The sequence below is a fragment of the Triticum aestivum genome, chromosome 6D, assembly GCF_018294505.1.
Source record: "Triticum aestivum cultivar Chinese Spring chromosome 6D, IWGSC CS RefSeq v2.1, whole genome shotgun sequence".
In the NCBI taxonomy this organism is placed as follows: domain Eukaryota; kingdom Viridiplantae; phylum Streptophyta; class Magnoliopsida; order Poales; family Poaceae; genus Triticum; species Triticum aestivum.
The window spans coordinates 326409528-326425825 of NC_057811.1; the positions used below are offsets into that span (position 1 = coordinate 326409528).

The 16298-nt window shown below is 47.3% G+C and overlaps 1 protein-coding gene across 1 annotated transcript; it reads right to left on the reverse strand.

Moving 5' to 3' along the window:
* Positions 1–7466: 7466 nt before the first annotated feature.
* Positions 7467–11740, reverse strand: LOC123144900 (replication protein A 32 kDa subunit B). The gene is made up of 10 exons (XM_044564156.1): positions 11485–11740; positions 11289–11399; positions 10067–10164; positions 9934–9975; positions 9770–9847; positions 8765–8843; positions 8582–8653; positions 8417–8502; positions 7969–8037; positions 7467–7899 (listed from the first exon to the last, which is right to left on the reverse strand). Exons 1-10 carry the CDS (start codon positions 11617–11619, stop codon positions 7815–7817), a joined length of 855 nt encoding a protein of 284 aa, XP_044420091.1. The 5' UTR covers positions 11620–11740; the 3' UTR covers positions 7467–7814.
* Between the last annotated feature and the right edge of the window lie 4558 nt (positions 11741–16298).

Consider the following 16298-nt stretch of genomic DNA (forward strand, 5'->3'; position numbering starts at 1 on the left):
TCAATGCCCTCGAGTGGTGCAGCGTTCAATGCATTCAATGCATAGAGCCTTGCCTCGGCATTTTGCACCAGATGAGCCTGGTAAGCAACTATTTCATCTGAAGGGTGTAGCAGATGGACGGTTTTAGTGGCGCAAACTATAGAAGCAGTATGCGCTTTCAACCAATCCATACCCAAAATGAGGTCGATGTTAGACGACTTCAGGATAATGGGAGAGGCATAGAATTCCAGCCCTTCGATTTCCACGGGGACATCAATGCCAACCAAGGAGGTTTGACACTGTCCCACGGGGGTTTTGACCAGTACCGAAGTGTTCATCTCCTCACATTTAACGTCGTGCTTGTATGCAAAATCTTCTGACATGAATGAATGCGATGCACCTGTATCAAATAAAACGGATGCTGGTACTGAATTTACGAGGAGTGTACCCATCACAGTAGCAGGTTGGTCTTGAGCTTCGTTGAGATCAACGTGGTTGGCATGAGCACGACCATAAGACTTAGCATTGTTGTTGCGAGGCTGATTGTTACCACGGCCAGTTGCTGGAAGGGCCAGTTGATTCTGGTTCTGGTTGCATTCTCTAGCACGGTGTCCTGGTTGACCACACCTGAAGCACAAGCCATTATTCGGAGTGGGAACAGGAGCTTGGGATGGTGGAGCTGGAAGTCTTGACTGCCTAGATGGTGGTGGAGGCAGACGAGGTGCAGCATAGGTCTGCCTTGGGGCAGATGCATTTGGACGGTACATGCTGTTCGGGATCCATATCTTACGCTTCTGTGCGGGCGAGCCCGAAGATGAGCCCGTGTCACGGTTGCGCCTGTGAGAGCCCTGGTATTCCTGCAGACCAGTTTCGACACTAGAAGTGCGAGCTTGATGTCAGCTTGAAGGCCATCACGGAACTTCTCCTGTCTGCGTGCATCAGTTGCAATGTCTTCTTCAGCATAGCGGGACAAGTCCAGAAACTCCCGCTGATAAGCTTCGACAGTTTTGTTGCCTTGGGTGAGGTTGCGGAACTCACGCTTCTTCCGGTCCATGACTCCTTGAGGAATGAAGCGGGCACGGAAAGCTGCTTGGAAGTCAGGCCATGTGATGATTGTTCCAGCTGGCAGAGTACGCCTGTGGCTGTCCCACCATTGAGCTGCGGGTCCCTTCAAGAAGAAGGAAGCAAAGGTGACATAGCTGGCAGGGGCTACATCAGCAGACTCCATCTCATAGGTGATGTCACGGAGCCAGTCATCAGCATCCAGAGGCTGAGTTGAGCTGCGGTAGATGGTTGGGTTGAGGCGTATGAAATCTTGAAGAGTCACTTGAGCTGGCTGCTGGTTCATATTGGGGCGAGGAAACTGGGCCATCATATTTTCCATGAATTGGCGGTTCAGTTCAAACTGTTGGATCATACCAGCCATGTACTCAGGTGGTGGTGGGGCATCGCCACCACGACCACGACCACCTGGTCTAACCATCCTGCTAATATATAACAGGGGTAGTTCAGCATTGAGAAATTTGCAATGACAAGAATCATTCATGATGAAACATGCATAATGAAAGGAGCACGATAGCTACTACATAGTAGTCGGCATAACTTTAGAAAAGGGGTCATGCATAGAGTTCAGTACATAGAGTTCAGTACATAGACTAAAACATCATAGGCGGCACACAGGCTCGCGGCGACTGCAACTAATACTACAAGCAAGCCTACATCAGTCCCAAGAGGTACTGTGGAGGTAATCGTAGCCCGACAGCTGGTAGTGAGGCAACGGATAGCCCTCGACGTCAGCAGACTGGGGGCCGCGGATACTCAGGTGTAGAGCCCGACGCTTAGGTGGCAGAAGAGGGCCAAATGCGGGAGAGTAGCCTCCCACCTCTGGCCAACCGACACCGTGGGGCATCACGGTCCTGGCTGGGTAGATCGCAGTATGCGGTACCTGTCCAGATCGGACAAAGGGGTGCAGCAGCGTCAGAGCACGGTAAAGGTGCTGACGGGTGGTGTACATCTCGTGGCGAAGAGCTCGGTTAGCTCGATCCAGCCCATCAGCATGCAGAACCAGGTTCTGATGGTAGAAGGGCTCTCGGGTGACAGCGGAGTAGGCAGCAGTATAGTATCCCTCCGCACCATCATCCGATGCGATAGCAATGTGCCTGAAGGGGGAGGTGTCCAACTCCCGATACTCTCCATGAAGACGTGTCAGAGCAGCATAGGCAGCATCGTGGACAGCCATGTCGATGGTCACACCAACACCATGTGCGGTGTGCAGCACAGTAGTGGAGTCATACTCCCGAGAGTAGAGGTGGACGATGGCACGGTACTGCTCCTGGTTAAAGTCCTGGTACTCCTCGTAGACGGTGTACTCAGGGTGCCAGCGATAACCCAGATAGGTCATCATCTCAGCTAGCACCGCAGGTGATCCCGAGGCACCAATGGCCGTCGTGTGGCGAACGACCTGCCTCGTGGGTTCCATCTGAAAGCAAAGACGTTTCAAAGGACTCAAATGACAGTGTGTGAATTGTTCAAAATACTACTCTAAGAAACAACTATGGCTTATCCAACTTTGGGGTGAATGCGGTCACGGGATCCTAGTGTTAGAGTTAGTAAATTCGTTTAACCCGAGTAGAAGAGAGTTCAGAGTCCCAGAGTAAAGGTCGAGGAGTAAAAGATACTAGTACCACCCAATGGCGACGTGGGCCCGTAAGACACACAGCCATGTTAGTAAAAGTTTAGTAATGTCTAGACTCGACTTCGGCCAAGGAGTGTGGAAAGGGGGATTCCTACAGGCAGTCGGCTCTGATACCAACTTGTGACACCCCCGATTTGACCGTACACTAATCATGCACGCAAATGTGTACGACCAAGATCAGGGACTCACGGGAAGATATCACAACACAACTCTAAAACATAAATAAGTCATACAAGCATCATAATACAAGCCAGGGGCCTCGAGGGCTCGAATACAAGTGCTCGATCACAGACGAGTCAGCGGAGGCAACAATATCTGAGTACAGACATAAGTTAAACAAGTTTGCCTTAAGAAGGCTAGCACAAACTGGGATACAGATCGAACGAGGCGCAGGCCTCCTGCCTGGGATCCTCCTAACTACTCCTGGTCGTCGTCAGCGGCCTGCACGTAGTAGTAGGCACCTCCAGTGTCGTAGGTGTCGTCGTCGACGGTGGCGTCTGGCTCCTGGACTCCAGCATCTGGTTGTGACAACCAGATAGAAAAGAAAAGGGGGAAAAGAGGGAGAGAAGCAACCGTGAGTACTCATCCAAAGTACTCGCAAGCAAGGACCTACACTACATATGCATGGGTATATGTGTAAAGGGGCATATCAGTGGACTGAACTGCAGAATGCCAGAATAAAAGGGGGACAGCTAGTCCTGTCGAAGACTACGCTTCTGGTCATCTCCATCTTGCAGCATGTAGAAGAGAGTAGATTGAAGTCCTCCAAGTAGCATCGCACAGCATAATCCTACCCGGCGATCCCCTCCTCGTCGCCCTGTTAGAGAGCGATCACCGGGTTGTATCTGGTACTTGGAAGGGGTGTATTTTATTCAGTATCTAGTTCTAGTTGTCATAAGGTCAAGGTACAACTCCGGGCCGTCCTTTTACCGAGGGACACGGCTATTCGAATAGATAAACTTCCCTGCAGGGGTGCACCACATAACCCAACACGCTCGATCCCATTTGGCCGGACACACTTTTCTGGGTCATGCCCGGCCTCGTAAGATCAACGCGTCGCAGCCCCACCTAAGCACAACAGAGCGGTCAGCACGCCGGTCTAACCCTATGCGCGCAGGGGTCTGGGCCCATCGCCCTATGCACACCTGCACGTTGCGTACGCGGCCGGAAGCAGACCTAGCCTAGTGGCGTTCCAGTCCAATCCGGCGCGCGCCACTCAGTCGCTGACGTCAAGAAGGCTTCGGCTGATACCACGACGCCGGGATACCCATAACTACTCCCGCGTAGATGGTTAGTGCGTATAGACCAAATGGCCAGACTCAGATCAAATACCAAGATCTCATTAAGCGTGTTAAGTATCCGCGAACGCCGACCAGGGCCAGGCCCACCTCTCACCTAGGCGGTCTCAACCTGCCCTGTCGCTCCGCCACAAAGATCCACTGGCGGGTACTCCTACGAGCCGACCCGACTTTAGTCATCTCATGTGTCATGTATGTAGTATATAAGTATATACCCGTGATCACCGCCCAGGTGATCACGGCCCGATAGTATAGCACAGCGGACGGACAAGAATGTAGGGCCACTGATGGAAATCTAGCATCCTATACTAAGCATGTAGGATTGCAGGTAAAGGTATCAACAGTAGTAGCAAGGATAGGCTATGCATCAGGATAGGATATCGAAAAGCAGTAACATGCTACACTACTCTAATGCAAGCAGTATAGAGAAGAATAGGCGATATCTGGTGATCAAGGGGGGGGGGCTTGCCTGGTTGCTCTGGCAAGTAGGAGGGGTCGTCAACTCCGTAGTCGAACTGGGCAGCAGCAGTGTCGGTCTAGTAGTCTACCGGAGGGAAGAGGGGGGGAAGAAACAGTAAATACAATGCAAACATAAGCATGACGATGCGTGACATGACAATGAACGGTGCTAGGTGTGTCCTAACGCGACAGTAGGTGGTACCGGCGAAGGGGGGGACATCCGGGAGGTATTCCCGATTTTCGCGTTTTCGGACAGACGGACCGGAGGGGGAAAGTTGCTAGTTCGATAGGTTAGGGAGGTGTGGTGGACGAACGGACTGCGTATTCGGATTCGTCTCGTCGTTCTGAGCAACTTTCATATAGAAAACATTTTCATCCGAGTTACTGTTTAAAAGATATGAATTTTCAAAGATTATTTGAATTTCTGGAATTATTTAATTAACAGAAAAAGGGATATGACGTCAGCATGACGTATGAGCGACGTCAGCGGTCAACAGTGCGGGTTGACTGGTCAAAACTGACACGGGGGACCCACCTGTCATAGACAGTGGGTTAACAGAAGATTAAACTAATTAATTTTTAGTTAATTAACTACTGGGCCCACCTGTTAGTGAGTCATTAGATTAATTAATTATTTTTATTTATAAAACATTTTCCTTTTCTTTTCTTTTTTTTGCGGCAGGGCCCGCATGTCAGTGGCTGGGCCTGCCCAGTCAGCACGCTGACTGGGTGGACCCAGTCAACGAGGACCCACGGGCCCACTGGCAGTGGCACTGGGGGGGGGGGGCCAGGCCAGCCACGTCGGCGGCCGGCGCCGGAGCAACTCCGGCGACCAAAACAGCGGCGGCCCCTCGCCGGAGTTGGCCGGAATCGCGCTACGGGGCTCGGGGAGGAGCGGGGCTAGGCCCATTCGAAAGGGCTCGCAGCGCCGCATCCAGGGGTGGCCGGGGCTTCGCCGGACTTGGCCGGAATCGGCGCCGGCGAGCGGCGGAGGCGGCGGCGCGCACGGGTGCCCGACAGAAACGAGGCTACGGCGGGCTATCGAGCAAGCGGAGGGGCTGGGGGGCATCTACGCGAGGTGGGGAGTGCAACGGGCTTGAGCCCGTGACCATAAGGTCACCGGAGACCCGCCGGCGGCGAGCTCCGCGGCGCGGCGTTCGGGTGCGCGCGGGGAAGAAGCTAGGGGGCGCGCGAGAGAGAAAGGACAGGGGAGGAGGGGGGAAGAGGCTCACCGCGCGGCACACGGAGGCCGGTGAGAGCTTAGGAGCAGCAGGTCGGCGCCGGGGAAGAAGGGGGTCGCCGGCGTCCGAAGTTGAAGACGAGCTCGGGGAGGCCGTTGCAGTGGCTCCGAGCTTCAACGGAGAGGCGGAGGTGGTGTAGTCGAGGGCGGCGACGGCGTATGACACGGCGAGGTGGCGATTGGGGCACGGTGGCCGTGCGAACGACGGGAACGGCGGCGAGCGCGTCGGGCGTGGGGAAGAAGAGAGCGGCGCGGATCTGGGGGGGGAGGGAGGCGCAGGGGCCGAGAGGTGAGCGGGGTGAGTGGGAGAGAGGCCCGAGGCGGCGGGGGGGGGGGTGCTGGCGCCCTTATCCTTGGTTTTACATTTGCCTACCTAAGCCTTTTTCCCTTGGGTTTTCGCGAGCCCGAGGGTCATCTTCTTTAACCCCCCCGGGCCAGTGCTCCTCTGAGTGCTGGTCCAAACTAGAGCCCTTTGCAGCGCCACCTCGGGGAAACTTGAGGCCTGGTTTTAGTTGTACGGACTGCTCATCCGGTGTGCCCTGAGAACGAGATATGTGCAGCTCCTATCGGGACTTGTCGGCACATTCGGGCGGCTTTGCTGGTCTTGTTTTACCATTGTCGAAATGTCTTGTAAACCGGGATTCCGAGACTGATCGGGTCTTCCCGGGAGAAGGAATATCCTTCGTTGACCGTGAGAGCTTATAATGGGCTAAGTTGGGACACCCCTGCAGGGTATTATCTTTCGAAAGTCGTGCCCGCGGTTATGAGGCAGATGGGAATTTGTTAATGTCCGGTTGTAGAGAACTTGACACTTGACTTAAATTAAAATACATCAATCGTGTGTGTAGCCGTGATGGTCTCTTTTCGGCGGAGTCCGGGAAGTGAACACGGTTTGGGTTATGTATGAACGTAGGCAGTTTCAGGATCACTTCTTGATCACCTCTAGCTTCGCGACCATTGCGTTGCTTCTCTTCTCGCTCTCATTTGCGTATGTTAGCCACCATATGCTTAGTGCTTGCTGCAGCTCCACCTCATTACCCCATCTTTTCCTATAAGCTTAAATAGTCTTGATCTCGCGGGTGTGAGATTGCTGAGTCCTCGCGGCTCACAGAATCTACCAAAACAGTTGCAGGTGCCGACGATACCAGTGCAGGTGACGCAACCGAGCTCAAGTGGGAGTTCGACGAGGAACTTGATCGTTACTATGTTTCGTTTCCTGATGATCAGTAGTGGAGCCCAGTTGGGACGATCGGGGATCTAGCATTTGGGGTTATCTTCTTTTCATTTGGATTTGACCGTAGTCGGTCTATGTGTGTATTTTGGACGATGTATGAATTTATTTATGTTTTGTGCGAAGTGGCGATTGTAAGCCAGCTCTCTTTATCCCATTCTCGTTCATTACATGAGATTGTGTGAAAATGACCCTTCTTGCGACAAAACCTACCATGCGGTTATGCCTCTAAGTCGTGCACCGACACATGGAAGATATAGCCGCGTCCTGGGCGTTACAGTACCTCGTCGCCATCCCTGATCCCCGAGTACCTCCTCGCCATCCCTGAGCTCCTGCCACTATCACTGAACTTCCCCGACACCATCGTGAGCTCCTGCTCCTGCCACTGTCCCTGAACTTCCCCGTCGCCATCCCCGCCAAGCTCCGCTTCCCTGCCTCCCCCAATCGTATTTTTGGCAGCAGTTTTACATAATCTGTTACAGCAGAACATTTTCTGGTGCCAGAAACCTTCTCTCCTTTTTTGATATTGCATCCTTTTGATGGGCACATTTGGAATCAGATGCATGATATACATTTTTTAACTGAATAAAGAAACAATATGCAGGGCAGAGTCATAACCAGAAACAAGTCGCAAACTAATTGCAGGTCACGCAGGCATGGATGTTCTGGAGGTACTGCAGTAGCAAACACAAACAAAGCACCTAGAGATCTAACCTACTCATGTCCATTAGACCATTACATATAAGGCGCAAGTACTTAGATATGCAACTTAACCTAGCCGTTAAGTTGCTCTCCTTGCGACTGTCTAGAGGACCAGCAAGCCACTCTGCAAAAACAACTCTTCCAAGAGTGCTTATATTATTTCGATAGCTCCAGGGGAGCCTAACTCTTGCATGCGTGGACACAGCCATATCAACCATTCAGTGTAGACTTGTAATGGTTGTCATCAATAGTTGGATAGAGGTTGCCAAGATCAATAAGATGTGCAACAGTCGACCTGTGAAAAAAAATCAGGATTATTAGAAAGTCAAATGTATTTCAAAGGGGCCGGGGTAAAGGGTGATACCTGGCAAGTGCATCTGATATGTTAAGACGGCTTGCAACCTGTGCGATACTAACTCCATGCTCCAGGTTTCTGCAGGAACACAATGCAGTCAGCGTTCTCCATTCTATAAATGAGAGAATACCTAACAATATTGAGGCACATATACAGCAGAAAAGCTTATACTATTTCCCATCAGCATGACCATGGAGGCCTGGAAGGGGAGGGCCAGAGGGGACACAGGTGGTACAAATTACTTCCTCCGTTCCTAAATATAAGTCTGTTTAGAGATTTCAATATGGACTACATACGGATGAATATAGACGTATTTTAGAGTGTAGATTCGTTCATTTTGCTTCGTATGTAGACTATATTAGAATCTCTAAAAGGACTTATATTTAGGAACGGATGGTATATGAAAAGGAACACACAAGCGCTAACATAACATGACACTGCAACACAGTTAACTTACACAAGCACTGGGTCATGAAAAACATTCATGACCATATCAGTTAACTCTTGCCCACCAGCATTCCCAGATGCAGATAGTGTTGGGGCCTGAGTAAGGAGGAGAAAAAAATGTTCGACAGCAATTCAGTGGATTCTAGTAAAATGATGATATACTTCCTCAAACTACCTGATTATTAGGGGGTGGAGCTTGGTTCCATGTTGATGCATTAGCAGTTACTTGGGGCTGCGTCGCAGATTTCTACCAACAATAAGAGATCCAAAGAAATGAAAGCATCTTCAGAAATCATAGATACTGTTAAGTTTGTACAAAATAAAATCCTACTAGAAAGAAAGGCTTGGATGACGGTACCTTAGCCTTGGCAAGATCCAAATGCACATAAATGCAGTACAGAAAGTGATGTGTTATATCATTGTAGTTGGTTACAAGCCTGAGAAGAATTCATATAAAATAGGATTAAAATGTAGCTGACCAATGTCAAATGGGTATAGAAAATATTCTCATAGGTTAGACAACATTCCACCACAGAAAATCTTAACTGCTTTTACACGCATCATACAGCAAAACACTTTCAGTCTTATATATCAACGCATTTGGATGAGAAACAGTCGACACTACAACAATATTAACAGCACCATATCAGTATGTTGGTCAGAACTCAGAAGTACGGTAATCACATACGTGTGCATGTGTACTACAACATTTAGATATTTATGATTCGTAACAGAGGAACTGTTGTCCCTAACACCAGCCATTTAAATTGTTCTACTACTTCTGCGCATGGAAAAGCTGCACAAATACAAATCACCTTTATAGTGACATGATTCAATAGAGAACAAATCTTTATACAGCAAACTTCACTAAAATACTAAGGCTCAGTTTGCAGCAGCTGAACTGCGCAACACTGAACTTCATACAGTTTGGCTATTTGTAAGGTGACCCGTAAAATATTATTTATAAGCTGATCAAATTGCACATCGTGAGACCTAGAGTCGCACAGAAGTTCTTGTGGAACTTCATGCGTAGAAGTGTGCAACTGGCATTGCATACTTCTAAAATGTGTCCATTGGATAAAGGATTAAGGGTTGTGGTTGTGACTTAGAAATATGAGTTTCTCAATCGACTTAGCAATACGAGTTTCTCAGTTAACTTACATTCACTATTTAATAATCTGCAGTGGAAAAATGTATCCATAAAGGCAGGGAAAGGGTGGTTACCCAACAATAAAAGAGGCAAAAACTGTTGGACAAACAACATTTTTATAATTCATCACAATGCCAACCACAGCCTAACTAACGAAATAAATTATTGAAAGCTCACATTCTAATATCATACAAGGAGGATCAGAGTGCTCACCGCACGGAATAAGCAACAATGTGACGCTTCCCTTGAAAACCTTTCAGACCACCATTGACAATAACATAGTCACCATCCCTTGTAAACAAAAGAAGACGAAGATGTAAAGTTTATTGCATGGGAAACCAATTTCCCATCATATGACAATTAGTTTTAGTCCTTACTTGACTAAACCCATTTCTGTATTGTCCGATGTCTCATTTGCCCTGGAAAAATAAAATAAAGGACAGCGTATATGGGTGACACTCCAGAATTTGGTCGACTGTAGACAAACCAAAGCAATACATAACATCTCACCAGCGATTCACTTCTATCCTGCCTGTACCATCATCAAGAATGAATCGTACATCTGTGATCCGCTCTGCCTTATTCATCATGCGTCCTACAAGCCTAACCTGCAATCCAGGGCAATAAAACAATTAGATAAACAAAGAGCTGATCTCTGTCGATCTCGATAGGAAGCAAAGTGTTCAAAGAAAAACCATTTCAAAACCACACTACACAGACAGCCAAAGGCCAGTTGCCATTGGGCCCTCTAAACTGCGTCCATTTCACAAAACCACAAGGTTCGGAATACCTTCACGTCAGTACATGACTGCACAATACTTGCACTTGCACTGCAGCCAGCCCCAACCTGATTAAATGGCTGAATCGGGAGTATATTACTAGCAATTTGGGACATGTGTATGGTTAACCGGGATGCCTCAGTGGCTCACTAGCCATGTGTATGCTTAGGAAGTACTCCCTCCGTTTACTATTATAAGATGTTCTAACTTTTTTTCTAAATTAGATGTATGTAGACACGGTTTAGTGTGTTTGTTCACTCATTACATTGAGTATGTAGTCCATCTTGAAATACCGAAAACATATTATAATAGTGAACGGAGGGAGTATGTGACAAGGGGAAGGGAGGCCACATGATCCTCCGGCATCCCTTCCATCAAACGGACATCAACTCATGACTCTGCGAACGCTGGTAGCAAGCAGTCCCATTGGTGTAGGCCATTTAGGCCCCCAGTACAGATGGTGGGTGTGGTTAGGAGAGGAACAGAAATTACAAAACTTCAGCAAATGCAATATGGACGCTAACCAAGGCACTGTTTCTTTCCCTATTGCATAGTTGAACCAATACACCTGGCCAGTGTTATATGTTCAAATTTCAAATCCGCTTGGCTAAATAAAATTACGAGAGGAGATTCGTTTCCTCTTATATAGTACTCTCTCCGAGTACAAATATGGATTGGAGGGAGTAATAATAATTTAAGAACAGACATGTTTCAGTCCGGAGGAAGGTTCTTTTTTTCCCAGGAAGGTGTTGGTCCGACTATAATCCGCTCTGCCAACTACAATGTGAAACCTTTCACAGCAAGCATACAAAACAAGTCGAATCAGTGCTCAAACAAAAGAAACGATTATTTTCCCCCAAAAGGAGAATCGATTCTTTACAATGTCATTAAGCACCGGGTGAAGAGGTGTTCAAAAAAATAAAAAGCACCCGGCCAAGAGGCAGGATTCGTACCGTGGACACCTCGGTGCCATTGACAACGAAACTGGACTTGTCGTCGTTGGTCTGGGACGCGTCCATAATCTGCTTGACGGTGAGCGGGAGCAGCGTCTGCGCGCCGCGAGTCTGAGCGGAAGGGGATGGCATCATCAGATTTGGGGGCCGGAAACAAAACAAGGGGAGATTGGGCGGGGGTACTAGGAAGACGTACCTTGGTGATGCCGCCGCCGCTGCCCTCCGGGGTGTTGGTGGTCTGCGAGGGCATGAACCCGCCGCCGCTGAAGAGGCTGTTGGCGTTGGCGGCGCCGCCGCCGTTCCCGTCGTAGTGGTCGCCTCCGTTGTACATGGTGAGGCCCAGTGGCTGAAAACCCTAGTCTTGCCGGGGAAGGAGGGGATGGGAGAGGGAGAGGGGCGAGGGCGGGAGAAGGGGGGAGGGGCGGTCGTTTTGTTTTGTGGGGAGGGGAGGGAGGGGGTCTTCTCCGGTACGAAACCTTGGGTGTCCGCGTGCGCTGCTATGGCAGTGCGGCGCGCGGCCCAATGGGTCGGCAGGTGCAGGTCGCCGGGTGGCGGTGCGGCGCAGCGTCGAGTCAAGTCAGGAGTGAAAAAAATGCAGCCGTGCCCCGCGCCGCGCCTTTGATTGGTTTGGATGCGTGCGCGGGAGCGGTGCGGCTCGGGGGTTATCGTGACTCGTGCGCTCACGGACGGGTGCGCGGCGCAGCAGGAGAGCTCTCAAACGGCGCGTGGCCTGTTTGCGCAGGGTCAGGCGAGCCGAGGGCATCTCCCACGCGGATCAGACATCAGGGCGCCCCTATGTGAAACTACAGTGGCTAAAATGAAGGATGTGCACACTTAAAAAAAATTCCACCTAATCCAAGTGTCGGACAAAATAGGACAGAATAACAACATGAATAGCTTAATTCAAATCTCAGACCAATTTAGTTCACAACAATTTAGTTCACAAGACAATGTATTTCCGTCATGAAAGTAATGGAAAGGGGAAAGCCCGGTTCGAAAAAAAAACAATTTAGTTCATAAAATGTATCTCAAATGTGCTCAATTACAATACGAATAGTCTTACATGAAAGAAGCACAAGTAGAAAATTACATCACTAGGTAACTCTACGTTTTTGCATTGCCATGAAAGCATCAACTATGTCATCTTCACTTACTTTCATGAACACATCTCGTTCAATAAATGTCACCAAGCAATCATTCAAGCGATCATCACTCATACTAGTCCTCAACTTACCTTTCACTAGATTCATTGCTGAAAATACTCTTTCAACACTCGTCGTTGCCACTGGTAAAATCAATATCAATTTGATGAGTAAGTAGACCAAATCATAAAGAACATGCTTCTTTGTTGCAACAAGCATAATAGAGAGCTCATCAATATTACTTGCATTTCAAAACCTATTATCTTGTCTCATATCATCAATAAAATTAGCAAGTTGATATTCTAGTCTTATCATAAATGTGCTTGATATGTCCATGGGATAGAATTCGGTAAGTCTCATTACCTTTAATGCATCATAAGAAGCAAATGAATTGAGGGGATTCAAAGCCGACATGCAAATAAGCAACTCCGTATTAACCTCATCGCAAACCGATTGTCAAGCTCTTGAATGGTTTGATCAATGATACCAAGATATATTTCTCTTCTATAACGATCATCATTTGTTGGTACTTCATAATACCGGCGTGATCTTCGATTAGGCTCATAAATATCCTCCCACAAAGGAACTTGAATGTCATGTTTGTTGCAAAATAAGGTTAGCTTTGCAAGAAATTCTTCCCAACCATGAGACCTCATGTGTTGCATTCTACTATTTGACAAACTAACAAGTGTCATTGCATTAACAATATCTTGATCTCTCTTTTGCAAAGATTTGGACAACTCATTTGTATAGCCAAGAATAACAAGCATCAAAGGCTTGAGCAACTCCACGTATTCTTGTCCACTCACCTTTTTGTGAAGGATCTTTTCCAATAGCATCAAGTACTTCAAGGATTGTGGAATACATGCTAACAATGTGCATAATGGTTTTAAAATGAGAACCCCAACGAGTGTCGCCGGGTCTAGCTAATCCCATCTCTTGATTTAGCCCACTTCCACTTTCAATCTCACCCATTTCAAGTGCTTCCAACACCTTTTGAGCTCTAACATCTCGAAGCATGTCATGTCGCTTACAAGAAACTCCAACAATATTGAGCAAGTGAGAAACATGATCAAAGAACCACAAATCGTATGCAGAGAGCAAGTTGTTCTTTATGAGATGCATCACTGGACTCATCAAATAGGATTGCGTAGTGGTCATCACCAATATCTTCAATAATTCTTTTAGTTGTTTGCGCTGCACAACATTCAATTATTTGATTTTGTATCTTTGGACTGGTCAAGGTGCAATTCCGAGGAGCATTGTTCAAAACAAGTTTATTAACTTCTTCATCATTTCCCGAAAGCCATTTAAGAAGTTCAAGAAAGTTCCCTCTATTGCTCGATTCTTCACTCTCATCATGTCCGCGAAATGCCAATCCTTGGTTCAAAAGAAACCTCAAGCATCTAAGTGAATAAGTTAGCCTAGCCTTGTACATACGTAAATCATCTTTAGACACCCTCACCATAATGTTATCAATTGATGGTTGGGGTGCGCGAATAAATTGTACATCTCTTGAGCTTTGTTGTGAATGTTGTTAACACCCCCCTCATGTTTGTCTAATGCATCAGGCCTATATCAATTTTTCCAACCACCTTTAACAAAGGCATCACCCTTAGGCCCCCCATTCGATTTGCCTTTGAACAAATAACACACAAAGCAAAATGCAGCCTCATATTTGACACTATATTCTAGCCATTTATAGTTCTCAAACCAAACAAAGTTGAAGTGTCGATTTTTACCATACATTTTCTTGACTTCAAAGTTGTGTCCATATGGTTGGACTGCATTCTTTGCAATGTACCGTCTCCGAACTTCATCTTGATCATCAACATTGTACTCCGAAATAGGAATCCTTTCCCCTGGATCAGGTGGAAGCCTTTGAATATTATATGACCTTGCATGTGGATGTTGGGCTGATGGTTGCCGTGGCGCTTCATCATCAATATCAATGTCAATCCCTACATCGGAATGGACTGGAGGTGGATCAATATCAATGTAAATCTCTGCATCGAAATGGACTGGAGGTGGATCAACATCAATGTCAATCTTTGCATCCAAATGGACTGAAGGTGGATCAATATCAGGTTCAGGTTGCTCTTCGGCTGCAACCTTTCTTGATTTTGCCTCATAATTCCGGAAAAATACTTGCTGTCACCATTCCTCTTCATCTCCAGTTCTATATTTAGAACATAATGTCAGCAAGACAGCAAGACTAGAACAAAAAATGGCACATCCCTAGTCCTCTGGAGCTCTTTTTTGTTCACAAAACAAAAATTACTAACAAAACACAGCCTGCCGATGTTCTGCACTTCTGCTAACAGCCTAACAATATTTTGTAGAAATTCAAAAACAACACTACAGAGGCAGAGCTGCAATATAACAGACGGGATCTAGGCATCCGGTCAAGAACTCACCCACGACCGGGGTGGAGAGGGAGCGGGAAGGACCAGAGGAGAGAAGAACGTCGAGAGGCGGGATCAGATCCTCCGGAGACCGGAGTGGCGGCAACCGTCTGGTCCGGGTCGGTGATACGTCTCCAACGTATCTAAACTTTTTGATTGCTCCATGCTATATTATCTTGTGTTTTGGACATTATTGGGCTTTATTATTCACTTTTATATTATTTTTGGGACTAACCTATTAACCGGAGGCCCAGCCCAGAATTGCTGTTTTTTTGCCTATTTCAGAGTTTCGCAGAAAAAGAATATCAAACGGAGCCAAAAACCTAATTCCACCGCCGCAACCTTCTGTACCCACGAGATCCCATCTTGGGGCCTGTTCCGGAGCTCCGCTGGAGGGGGCATCGATCACGGAGGGCTTCTACATCAACACCATAGCCTCTCCGATGAAGTGTGAGTAGTTTACCTCAGACCTTCGGGTCCATAGTTATTAGCTAGATGGCTTCTTCTCTCTTTTTGGATCTCATACAATGTTCTTCCCCTCTCTTGTGGAGATCTATTCGATGTAATCTTCTTTTGCAGTGTGTTTGTTGAGACCGATGAATTGTGGGTTTATGATCAAGTTTATCTATGAACAATATTTGAATCTTCTGAATTCTTTTATGTATGATTGGTTATCTTTGCAAGTCTCTTCGAATTATCAGTTTGGTTTGGCCTACTAGATTGATCTTTCTTGCAACGGGAGAAGGGCTTAGCTTTGGGTTCAATCTTGTGGTGTCCTTTCCCAGTGACACTAGGGGCAGCAAGGCACGTATTGTATTGTTGCCATCGAGGATAACAAGATGGGGTTTATATCATATTGCATGAGTTTATCCCTCTACATCATGTCATCTTGCTTAAAGCGTTACTCTGTTCGTATGAACTTAATACTCTAGATGCATGTTGGATAGCGGTCGATGTGTGGAGTAATAGTAGTAGATGCAGGCAGGAGTCGGTCTACTTGTCTCGGACGTGATGCCTATATACATGATCATACCTAGATATTCTCATAACTTTGCTCAATTCTGTCAACTGCTCAACAGTAATTTGTTCACCCACCGTAAAATACTTATGCTCTTGAGAGAAGCCACTAGTGAAACCTATGGCCCCCGGGTCTATTTTCCATCATATTAATCTTCCAACACTTAGCTATTTCTTGCGCCGTTTTTATTTTACTTTCTTTACTTTGCATCTTTATCATAAAAATACCAAAAATATTATCCTATCATATCTATCAGATCTCACTCTCGTAAGTGACCGTGTAGGGATTGACAACCCCTTATCGCGTTGGTTGCGAGGATTTATTTGTTTTGTGTAGGTGCGAGGGACTCGCGCGTAGCCTCCTACTGGATTGATACCTTGGTTCTCAAAACTGAGGGAAATACTTACGCTACTTTGCTGCATCACCCTTTCCTCTTCAAGGGAAA

Bases quoted from the DNA above. Each gene is read 5' to 3' on its own strand.
- LOC123144900 (XM_044564156.1), bottom strand. From the start codon at position 11,619: ATGTACAACGGAGGCGACCACTACGACGGGAACGGCGGCGGCGCCGCC. The intron at 9,848-9,933 runs GTAAGGACTAAA...TTTGTTTACAAG, and splicing joins ACAGAAATGGGTTTAGTCAA to GGATGGTGACTATGTTATTG. The intron at 8,844-9,769 runs GTGAGCACTCTG...AATTCTTCTCAG, and splicing joins ATTGTTGCTTATTCCGTGCG to GCTTGTAACCAACTACAATG.